A 12,203-nucleotide genomic window follows, 5' to 3' on the forward strand; every position below is an offset into this window, starting at 1 on the left:
TTAGCGTTTTCATCTTCCTTTTGAAGAGGCGCGAGAAGGAAAAATTTGGAGGGATGGGCAAGCTAAAATTTATAAAGCTATACTACATCGGTTTTCAAGAAAAACCGAAGCAGTAGAATACTACGGCCTCGTTTACTGAAGAAACCGAGGCTTATAGAGGAACCAGAAAGGCGAAAAAAAAACTAAAATGCAAAAATTGAAGCTTATATGCTTCGGTTGTGAAAGAAACTGAAGCCTAACACCAATTTCACACCGGTTGCATGGTACCCGAGGTCGTTTCTCTGAGCCAGATTGACTGATTTGATTGACTGATTTGACGTGTTGCAGGCGAGTTGCAGGTCTTTCTGCTTCGGTTCTGTGTGCAACCGAAGCAGTATCACGTTTTCTGACCATTTCAGAGAAAAAGCCTGGCATGTTAAGTCATGTTTAGGCACTAGTTGCCTTTGGAACCGAAGTGGTAGAGTCATTCTGCACCGGTCTTCTTTGATTCGAGGCCTATAAGGTCTCTTTAATTGCCAAACTGCCACTGCGTCTAGATAGGCAGCAGTTTAGTGTAAACGGAGGACTAATGTGCGAGTTTAAAAGCACATTTTGTACTAGTGACTCCTAGTAGAAGTTACATATATTTTTCAGTTTTTTGTGTTATAATATAAATTGTTTGAATTAATTTTTTTTGTCTGATATATTTTTAGAAATGACGTGGAATGTTATTTAATTTTCAAATAAAATTATTTTATCATTCATTAATTATAAAACTATTTATAAATATATTTGTGATTAACTATAAAAATTTTCGATATTTCTAAAAGTCATGAATAAGAATGACAAATAAATATTTAATTATGAATATTTTTAACCTGTGATGAAAAATGTCTATATTGATCAAGTATATCTATGAATGTGAGTAACAACTTGACAATTTATTATTTTTATATATATAATTTTTTATTCTTTCTTTTTTAATTGTTCAACTTGTTGAATGTTAGTCAAGGTTACACATATCTAAGGTGTTTTGTTCTTGTAACACCTTCAATTATAATTTTTTTTCTTTGTTTAATTTCATTCAAATAATATATTATTTTTCATGCAAAACTGTAATATCATTGAATTAGATCATGTAGACATACATTTGATCATTTGTCGTATTTTTTAAAATATTTTTATTGTTGTTTTTTTTTCATGTGAAAAAGTTTGATTATCCAATTTCGAGTTGCTCGAATTTTTAATTTATTAAGTAAATTGAAAAAATTATTTTGCTTTCCTTTATGATATTTTAATTTTTTTATTTGAAGAATTTTTTTTCACTATATAAATTTCATTCTCTTTGGCAACGGTTTAATTCGTTCAATATACTTCAAGTTCACTCAAATTTTGAAGATATTTTCCGTCTCAACATTTGAAAAAAACATATATCGTTGTCCTGAAATTTTAGTTATTTGAAATTTTTTTATCTTTTTTTTAACTTTATTTAATACGTTGTTTAAATAGTCATTGAAAGTTTCTTGATATTTGTCACTAACAAAAAATATATATAGTGTTTTTTTAAAATTCATTGGATAATATTACATTTCTTCTCATTTTTATCATTTTAAAATTATTTCATTTATATTTAAGAGACAAATAGATATGTACATACGAATATACTCATTACGCAACATATATGAGAATGAAATATATATCTCATAATTAAGAAAAACGAAAAAAAAAATAAATAATAATTTTTTTAATTTGGAAAAAAAAATTATAATCAAACTCTTACCTATCTATTATTTCCATCCTTAATCATGATTTCCTAAGATGAAAGTTCTGGTAATGAATTATCGTGGGAACTTTTATTATTTAAGCAAACATCTGTAAATTTAGAGAAGGGTTTGAAATAATGTCGACTTCAGCCTTCAAACTTAGAAATGTAATTTATAATTAAAATGTTAAACAATAAATTAAGAAAATAAATGTAGTTTTCCTTTCTAATATAAATATTATTGATGATTTTATCGTACTGAGAAAAAAAAAAGACTTTAATATTGATATTATCAAGATTATAAAAGATTTAACAAGGAAAACTTCACCTAAAGATACACTTTTGTTTGAGCCTATTTTTTTAAATAACTTTTTCAATAAAATAAGGAATATTTTTCATTTTTTTAATGTGTTTGTCTATTGCTTTTATTTTAAATAATTTCTTAAGAAGCAAATAAGTGATTTTTTTTTAAAAAAAATGGATATTTCATAAATACTTATTTTAAGTGTACACAAATTTGTCCAAAGCATTTTCTTATTTCATTAACTGAAATATTTGGAAAGTATGTATGCAAATGATATACTACAATATCCTTTAATAAATTTAACTTTATAATAATCATGTGGCAACTCAAATTTATTAATTAATATAGCAGCACATTATAAGTATTTGACATTTTTAATAGTAATTTATGAAAAATTAAACTCAAATTTTAAATTTTGTTTGTGTTCATGAATGGTATTTCTCAACTCCATGTCACAAAATACTTTGTATAGATGATAATCATAAATGGTCATGTTAAAGGGTAAACTTTCTTATGAGACAGAAACACTTTCATCCCTCAAAATCCTCAATCTTTATCTTACTGAAAATGTTGTATTCAATCCTATTTCCATTCATTTTTCAAGTGTGATAGTTGAAAATAAAGAAAACACTCGTAATGGTAACACTTACATATCCCTTTGTATATTCTTTGTTTATAGTAGTTTTCATGTGATGCATTCTTTATAGAAGTTTTTATGATAAATCATGTAAGAGCAATTGTTTCAATTATTTTCCGTTTTGATTTATGCACTAAAAAAAAACAAATATTAATGTTAATTATTATACATCATTAGCCTATAACGAAGTCAGACTTTTCTCCAACGAAAACACTTGTTAAAAGATACTATGAAAACTGTTATATACAAAAGATGAGTCCTTAATTGAGTTTGCTTTCACTGGTAATATGTAGCAGCTTGCCTAAAAGTTAAACAATTAGTTCACATATTGTGAGCCTACACTAACATTTCGATGAATCATATGTGAACATCCATATTGGTATTTATTTTCGATAAAATAATATTTCTTTTATAGTAAAAACAAATATATTAAATAGAAACAAATGGATACACACCTACCACATGAAAATATTGCTTTACACTAAAGAAACATAAAAAAGTAGTAAACAAGTTCTATACTTTCTCTAGTATAGCCAAAAACGTATATGCATAAATCATTGATCTAGCTTGGGATACTCAAAAAAACTGGACTTTTGTTTTCCTTTTTCCTTTTTCTTGGGTGTTTACTTCTGTGTAAATTTTCTGTTTTGGCATTTTATGACAGTTAAGGCAATGCTGGAATAGCTCATAAAAAGAAGACAGTATTGGAACTAAAATCATGATTTATCTAGCTAGTTCATGTATTTGACAGTACATACAGAAAGAGACAAAAATCAAACATAACTAAGTCAGATAAAATGTAAGAATTTGGTTATAAAAAACATAGTTTCTGACAAGTACCTCAAGATCTCACTGAGAATTTGTCTCATTCATATAGTCAGATCTAGAGTACTGGCCCTTTTTCCGTGTTCCTCACATCGATCTTTTGCTGCCTTTAACCTGCTGCTGAGATTGGAAGAGGAGGATTGAGAGCACAACGACAGAGACAGATTGCTATGAACTTCATGGTCCTCCGATTTTGTTCCTTCGGAATCCATGTTTGTGTTTAGTTTCAGTGACAGATCCAAATCAAGTGATGAATCTTCAGCCTTCCTTTTCAGTGTCTTCAATTCTGTTGTTGGATTTACAGGCATGAGGTTTTGTGGTGTCTGTTGAATAATATTTGATGGACTGTGTTTAAATCTTGTGCATAGATTTTCATAAGCACCAAATGAGAAAAGCTCATTTTTTGGTTCACGGGTTTTGCTTGTTGATTGTTCACCAGAAATGGATGAACCTGCCCGAGACATTCCATTAAACCAATCGAAAGGTCTGTGCACAAGTTTTTCGTAGCTACCAAAAGAAGCATCCCCGAATCCGTAACTGAAAAAGAACAAGAAAGAAGATTTGAATGAATCAAAACATGTTCGGTTTAGTTTATTTTAATGATGTTTTATTCGTTTCTGAGAAAATTGAAGAAAACCTTGGATAGATATTGTTTGTGTAGCTGTAGGACGAACTTTGACTGGGATTGTATCCTTGAAGCATGGAAAGTTGGCTAAGGTTATAAATATTTTTGTCTCCAATTTCAACAAGACTGGTATGATCGGAAAATACTGTCATATATATGCAACCAAGTTGTATTCATTAGGGATACGTATAATCAGAAACCCTAATCAGAACTAATTAACATTGAAATGGTTATAAAGAAGAACACCATGTACCTTGATTTCGGTCATCCAGCTTTTTGCTCCGAAACATCTAGCAAAAACAAATTGAAAGGAAAGAAATAAACCAAGCTAGAACAGTTTTAATAATTTATTTGCCAGAATCGTCTAATAATTACCTGCAAATGACTCTTGACATGGGCAATACTCAAACCTTTCATGTTCATCAGTTGAAGAACCAGTTTAGGAGTTGCTCCTGCACACCAAAAAATGCAAAAATCAGTATCAGATGAAGCAGTGAAAAGTTGTTTTTCTTTTTACTGCATATAACTTAACTGGAATTGAAGACAAATACTGAAAACTGAAAGAAAAATAATGAAGGAACTGACTCTCTTGTCCTCCAAGTCGTTGAACAGCATGAACAAAGCGAAGATGAAGATCAGGTGTCCATCGAAGCCTTGGTAACTTGGATCTAACATAAGGTCTAATCTTTTTCTCACTCTCTTCCACTGTGCTGTTGCTTGAGCTTCCTCCATTGTTGTTTTGCTTCCTTTGATCTTCATTCGCATGGCTTTCACACTCTTCCTCATCAATGTTAGAAGGGCTTGTCTTTGAACATTGGGAGACTCGGCTTTCTCCCATCTTCTTATACACCTTGATTTTCCAACTTTATATGATACTCTTTCCTTCAAGATCATAACACAAAAGAAACATACACTGTTCTCTGGATAACAGGTCAATTGGAGAAATCACAACAACAAAGGAATAATAATTGGAGGTGAGAAATTTTTTTCATATGCATTTCTTTTCCTGTTTCTCTTCTTCCCCATACAAAAACGGTTAAAATATTGATCCTAGAAACATGAACTCAGCTAGCTACAAACATTTATATATACATAGTTGCATAATCGATGATGACAATTCGTACACCTCTGGATATGTGATGATAAGGTTAAAAACCCTGCAGTGATCTTCAATGGAATTTAGAGCTCCTTGTTGAGCTAGGTTTCTCTCTCTTCCCTTCTCTTTCTTTAGTCAATGCCTGTGTGAGAAGAGTAAACCATAATATAGTTTCATATCTTACCATGTTGATGTATATGTGTTTTTAAATATGCATGGACATCAATGAAAGGAATATCTTTACATTTCAATGTGAATACAATCATTTTTTGTTCCCACTTGAATAAAGATATATGTATTTTTTTCCTGTGACAATTAATAAAGTATAATTGCAATAAAAATTAACTGGTGGTATTTTTGGATTATGTGTAGCAGTGGACCATCTCTGACATACATAAATATTTTGTTTTCAGGAAATTAGAAACATGGGTTTGATTCTTGGGTCATGTTTTCTTATTAACTCTGCCAAGCCCATTTTATATTATTTGGTTTAGAGTGTTTCATCCTACACCTCCAAGATCTCATCCTGCACCTCCAAAAATTCCACTTTTAACCTTCTGACATTTCATCATTATCCTACACCTTTAACTTTATAGAAAATTTTATTTTTAATTTTAATAAATATATTCTTATTTTTTTCTTTTTCTTATTAAAAAGATTCTATATCACCTTAATAATAACTAAATTTAAAATTCAAATATTATTTAATATAATTTTATATTTTAATAATTATTAAAATATGATTTATGTTATAATAATAATTATATTAAAAATATAAAAATAAAATAATTAAAAATAAAAATAATAACAAAAATGTAAATTATATTAAATAAAATATTTAATATATTTAAATATATTAAATTATATTAAAATATTAAATTAAATTAAATAATTATTAAAATTTAAATAATAAACAAAATTTTAAAACAGTTATTTATCAAATAATAAATAAAATTATATTAAATAAAATATTTAAATATACTAAATTATATTAAAATATTAAATTAAATTAAATAATTATTAAAATTTATATATAAAATAAAATTTTAAAAACATTCTTTATCGGATATGGATATCCGATTTATAACTTATCGGATATCTATATCCGATTAACAAATTTTTCAAAATTTTGTTTGTTTAAAATTTTAATAATTATTAAATTTAATTTAATATTTTAATATTATTTAATATATTTAAATATATTAAATATGATTTTAAGTATTGTTTTTATTTTTATTTTTATTCTTATTTTAGTTATTATTTTTTAATTTTTTTAATAGAACTATTTTAAAAATATAAATTATATTTTATTAATTATTAAAATATAAAAATATAATAAATAATATTATAATTTTTATTTAAGTTTAATATTTATTAAATTTTAAATAAAAATCAAAGTATTAACATATTTTATAGATTTTAATATATAAATAAGCTTTTTAAAATTTTTATTTTTATTTAAAATTCAATGATTATTTAATTTATTTTTAATATTTTATTATAATTTAATATATTTGAATATATTAACTCAAATTTATTTTTATTATTATTATTACTATTTTTATTATTATTTTTATTATTTTATTTTTATGTTTTTAATATAATTATTATTATAATATAAATTATATTTTAATAATTATTAAAATACAAAATTATTTTTAATAATATTTAAATTTTAAAATAAATTAAATTAAATTATTATTAAGGTAGTGAAGATTGTTTTTAATAAAAAAGAAAAGAAAATGAAAAAATATTTATTAAAGTTAAAAATAAAATTTTGAAAAAGTTGGAGGTGCAGGATGATATGAGATGTCAGAAGGATAAAATTGGAATTTTTGGAGGTGCAGGATGAGATCTTGGAGGTGTAGGATGAAACACTCTTTGGTTTATTTTCATGCCAATTATATTAAAGACAGTGGTGCACTGATTACACTTCATTAGTAGGGGTCACTGAATTTACTTAATTATAAAATTGTGTTAAAAATATCTACCTTATATTTTCTTCTAATTAAACTCAGTTTTCCTTTTGTCTATTTAGATACTTTTATTTATTTAAACAGTGTGATTATCATTTGTTTGTTTGCTTGTAGGTTTATAATTAGCTTAATAGTCTCCACAATAACTGGCAATAAAATTAGACTACCATAAAAAAATTGTTAAAATCAATTTTTGCCTCTATAGTTTTAATTATGAATGTATAGTTTTTTATTTCTATTAAATCTTAATTATATATTTTTTTTTAAATTAACAATTTTAATCTATTATTAATATATTATCAAATTGATAATAAAAAACTGTTATATGTTTGAGAAGGCTAGCTACTTGTTTATGTAATATATTAATAGTTAAGTTTAGCAATAAGTTTTAATATATTGCTATCACAGATATATTAACATCTTTATTAGCAAGTAAAGTATGTATTAATAATCAACTAAAATTTCCTTTTGCTAAATTGAAAATTCACACATGAAATTAAAACTATATAGGACCATACGGGCAAAAACTAAAAGGTGGATTTAAGCCATAAAAAGTAGTATACCTGTGTTCAAATATAACAATGATAATTTTTAAAAGTCCCCTTAATATATAGTCACAGTTTTAAATTCATATTTCCAATGAATTACTATATAATTCCCTCATTTTTTAAAGTATCATGCTTTTATACTTTTATATTTAGCTTTTATTGTAGCGTAGACATTAAAAGGATATAATAGGAAACTTCATAATTATTTATGCAATAACAAAATTATCTAATTTAATAATTTGTGTATATATATTTTGAAAACAATGGAAATATTAATTGAATGATCTGCCATTTCTTTTCGACAATCGTGAAAGTTTTGTTGTTTGGTTCCTTAGAAGTGAGTCAAATATTACTCATAATTCATCTACTATTAGAATAAAAAATTCCCATGGGTGACACATACTATCAATTAAAAGATAACATTCTTGAATAACTACTAATTTATATATAAACATGATGGTAAACATTAGCTACAAATTTAATTCATCCCTTAATATAAAAAGATATATTTTACCTGTTTTTCCACATCTCCCTCAAGTGTTTCTATGAATTCTCTTAATAATTCATAAAAATTAAAAGCTAAAAATATTTAATGTTATATTTATTTGGTGAAAAATGTGAAACTTCACCGTGTATATTTATGAACTGGTGCAAACATGAATGAATAGCTGGCAATTCAAAGTGAGAAACCAAGGAATTAATAGTTCATTTAGTGGAGAAGCAAAGACGGTGGTTTTTTGTTGATGCACGTGTATGTCTGTGTGTGAGATCGATGATACATGGGTTGGTGATTTTATCGAAAGTTGATGCTTCAGTGTCACTGTGACGCTGTGCTGGCTATGAACACCCTAGCTCACCAAAACGAAAACATCTAATGATCCTCATCACGTGCCTGTCAAAAAAACATAACACATAATAATAATAATAATATTAATAGTTTTTATTATCAATTGTTTTCCTGTATACTCGGGAATCACGGGGTTTGTTCCTCTTCACTGCTTATTTCTTTTATTAATTTAATAGTTTAAATTTTTTCTGTGATAGTAGTTATACATAAAAACTATTTAATTAAAATTATTTTTTGAAACTCCGTTTTTTGTATGATAGAATTTCCTATTTGTTTTGCTTCTCTGCAAATGAGTTGTAAGCAGGAGCCAGGTCTCAAGAGATATGATTGTTTATTGTTTGCCATCACTACGATTGGTACATTGGAACTTACGGGTAAGCATGTATATGAAGCATGCATATGAAGTTGTTTGTATTGGTATTATTTATATGTAGAAGACCATAGTATACAGCTTTTGTAAATTTATACGAGACTGTATATAATTACATATAATATGATATTATTTTTACTTGTGATATGGTAAGTAGTCCACATCATTTCAGATTAAAAGAAATGAATATTTTCTTTTAGAAAAACTCTCAAATGTTAGAAACTTTGAATGTGAGGATCAATGTAAAATTGGGATCGAGATGAAGGTTAAAGAATTAATATACATGTTAGGAAAATGAGTTCATCTTTATAAATAAGCCATGCTGTATGCTACTAAGAAACTTATTTAAGTAAAAGTTTATTCAAATAATATAAATAGATGAAAATTTTAAGAAATGTTTATTATATATAATATAATTTCAATTATATAAAACTAATTTTAGTGTTGCTTCCATATATTCAATTTTGTATAGTTTAGAAGTTAAAGTTAAAGATAATTAAATATATATTTTTTAATTAATTTCTTAAATAAAATTATAAAGGAGTTTCAATATTTGTAGAAAGATAATATTTTGAATACAGTGATTAATTTTAATAATGTTATTTCAACTAATTTAATATCGAAACAAATGCTAATTTAGTTTTCACACGGTTGATGAAATATTCATTTATATGAAAGAAAATATCTCAACAATGAGAAAAGGAGAAGATCTTAACAAGAATAAAAAAATATTTAACTTGAAAGCATATACTTAGCCCTTGTGATTTACTGCTAGAAAATGTTTGCAATGTCACAAAATAGTAAGAGATTCTTAAAGTAACCATTTTGGAATTTGTGGAATTCAAAATTTCAAACCTTATCTTTCTCTCTAAATCGTTTATTAGGTACGTATAAGTTAATTTATAAAAATAGAAAACCATATCCTATGGTTAGAGTGTATACATATGTAACACAGCAAGACTTTTGATGAGGTAGGTAAGGAGAACACTTTTTGATTCCTCACACGTGCATAAGTGTGTGACTCTCCATGCATGCACGGAACGTGATTTGGATCAACAAAAAGGTGCGGCCATGAGAAAGGAAATTTCCTTCACTTTCGACCAATCACGTGGTTCTTGTCAATGGTAGGTTCTCCAACTCTAGCATCATGTTTCACTGCGTGCAAACTTCTTAAGAATAAAACATAAAAATGACTTTGTCCATATTTACAAAAGCTCTGTCATGCTCAACTTCTCATCATTTACGTATTAAGGATGTTCACCAAATTCATGTTGATAATTGTTTCAAATTCTAGTTGAGGTTTATTCATACAAAAATGCATAGTGCCAAAAGTCAATAGCATGACCCAATAAACAAAAATATTATAATTTACTAATCGACAGACAATATTTTACTTTTAAAAAGACTAACATGACCTTAGAGGAGTCTTTGGACTCCTTGTGAAGAAACTCATATCCCATCTCATAAATACAACAAATGTCAACTTTATAACATTTACAAAAATACTTTATTGCAGATGTTATCAAATACGTAACAATCCAAAAAAATAGGTGTTTTTACTCTATCCAGTTCTTACATAATTGATATAAAAATATATATACCGATTAAGAGAAAAATTAACATACACAGTACAAAAAAAAGTATAACGTCACGCGTTTAACGTTCAACCACTGAATGTTAAAAATGACCGGTGATATTTTTGTAAATAAATGTAATTATTAAACATCGTTTAGAATTGTAATTCAACGTAAAATGATATAAAACGTCGAATGCCCCAGTGTTAGACGTCAAAAGGTTAGTGAATTCAATAAAAATTTGAGCGGGAGATTGAAAATTCATTCACTTTATCTTAACGCGCGAGACCCTCTTCTCTTCTAAAACTTTTCTCAAACGAAGTTTGACAACCATCACATGTAATCTTTCTTTCATTTGATACAAATGCATTTTATGTATGATTTTCTTTTGTTTTGACCGATTATTTTTGTGCTTTTGTCCTCCATAGGCGCATTCTGCTTTCTCTGTCACCGGTGACGACACTTTATTCCAACGAACCCACTTTTTGAAGGTTAGTTTTCGTTTTCGTTTTGAAGAACTTATTTATTGAACTTGTTTGTTATTGTTTGGTTGAACTTGTTTGTTGTTCTTTGATTGAACTTGTTTGTTGTCAGTTATTGTTATTTGTTATAGGTTATTGTTGTTTGTTCTTGATATTGCGTTCATAGTTCTTGCTTTATAAAATACAAAAAACTGAAATTTGTTGTTTTTCTGCTTTTCAAGTCTCTAGAATTGTAAAAAAGTATCACAATTAACTAAAAAAAGTTGATTAACGTCGTATATTAACAAAATTCGATGTTAAGTTAACGTTGTATATTGACAAAATTCGACGTTAACTTAACGTCGAATTTTTTAAATTCGATGTCAACTTGACGTCTCCTAATATGATGTCTTTCACAAATTTGTCGTTAAAAGCCCAAAATATTTGACATTGTACGCGATTTTTGTACTAGTGACATAACTTACACATAATAATAGTGTTAAAATAGAATGACTCAATTTCTCAAACCAAGAGGAGGGTGAATTGGTGAAGTGTAAAAAACATAAGCTTTTAAAATCTTTTCCATAAAAAATGATGTCCTTATACTTTTCTTGAATCGCAAGGTAAAAGATTTTCAATGCAGCGAAAACTTAATCGAATAAGTACAGAAAGTAATCGATTGAATAAAAGAGAGTAGGGATCAGAAAATTCAAACACTGCGTTTTTATATTGATTCGGCCAACCTGCCTATATCCAGTGTCCTTCCAACCACGGGAAGCAAATGCACTACAATGATCAAGGTTTTTACAACAAGGTTTCTACAGAAGACCTCACGTCAAAAATGCAAAACACCTCTCTAACCCTCTAATCAAAATATAGGCAATACACAACAAGACCACCAACAAGAATCCCCTCTTATGTCGGCTAACCCCTTTGAGGCACCCTCAAAGTCAAGAACACACACAGTCTTCTTCCTGTAGTCATAACAGGGAACTCAAATCAATCTTAAAGAGATTGTAGAATCTGACCACGCAGTAACACCCAAATGTGCAGATTGATCAGTCTTTGAAATACAATAGTCTTGCTCTTCAAGAAATCACAAGTTGTTGATCACCACGGTCAATCTTGTTTCTTGGAGCTTTTCCTCTCTTTCTATAAGATCACAAGTTTTTGTAAAGAATATGAAATTGTTAGAATCA

At 27.2% G+C, this 12,203-nt stretch overlaps 1 protein-coding gene across 2 annotated transcripts; it reads right to left on the reverse strand.

The window, feature by feature from the left end:
- Positions 1–3,386: 3,386 nt before the first annotated feature.
- On the reverse strand, positions 3,387–5,399 carry LOC124846610 (uncharacterized). 2 transcript variants are annotated; one of them, XM_088102336.1, is made up of 5 exons: positions 4,714–5,399; positions 4,508–4,581; positions 4,386–4,422; positions 4,145–4,277; positions 3,387–4,044 (listed from the first exon to the last, which is right to left on the reverse strand). In XM_088102336.1, exons 1-5 carry the CDS (start codon positions 5,024–5,026, stop codon positions 3,552–3,554), a joined length of 1,050 nt encoding a protein of 349 aa, XP_087958462.1. In that variant the 5' UTR covers positions 5,027–5,399; the 3' UTR covers positions 3,387–3,551. The 2 variants fall into 2 exon arrangements, with proteins under 2 accessions (XP_087958462.1, XP_047179849.1); XM_047323893.2 differs by having other exon boundaries at positions 4,508–4,584; positions 4,718–5,398.
- Positions 5,400–12,203: the final 6,804 nt, after the last annotated feature.

Source organism: Vigna umbellata, chromosome 11 (genome assembly GCF_029865625.1).
Source record: "Vigna umbellata cultivar VRB3 chromosome 11, Vumbellata_1.0, whole genome shotgun sequence".
NCBI classification, from domain to species: Eukaryota; Viridiplantae; Streptophyta; class Magnoliopsida; order Fabales; family Fabaceae; genus Vigna; species Vigna umbellata.

What these genes read in the sequence shown, in the direction of transcription:
- LOC124846610 (XM_088102336.1), bottom strand. Translation starts at nt 5,026, where the DNA reads ATGATCTTGAAGGAAAGAGTATCATATAAAGTTGGAAAATCAAGGTGT. An exon ending in CTTGGAGGACAAGAGAGTCA is followed by an intron (nt 4,582 to 4,713) that starts GTTCCTTCATTA and finishes GGTGTGCAGGAG; the next exon opens with CAACTCCTAAACTGGTTCTT. An exon ending in ACAAACAATATCTATCCAAG is followed by an intron (nt 4,045 to 4,144) that starts GTTTTCTTCAAT and finishes GTTCTTTTTCAG; the next exon opens with TTACGGATTCGGGGATGCTT.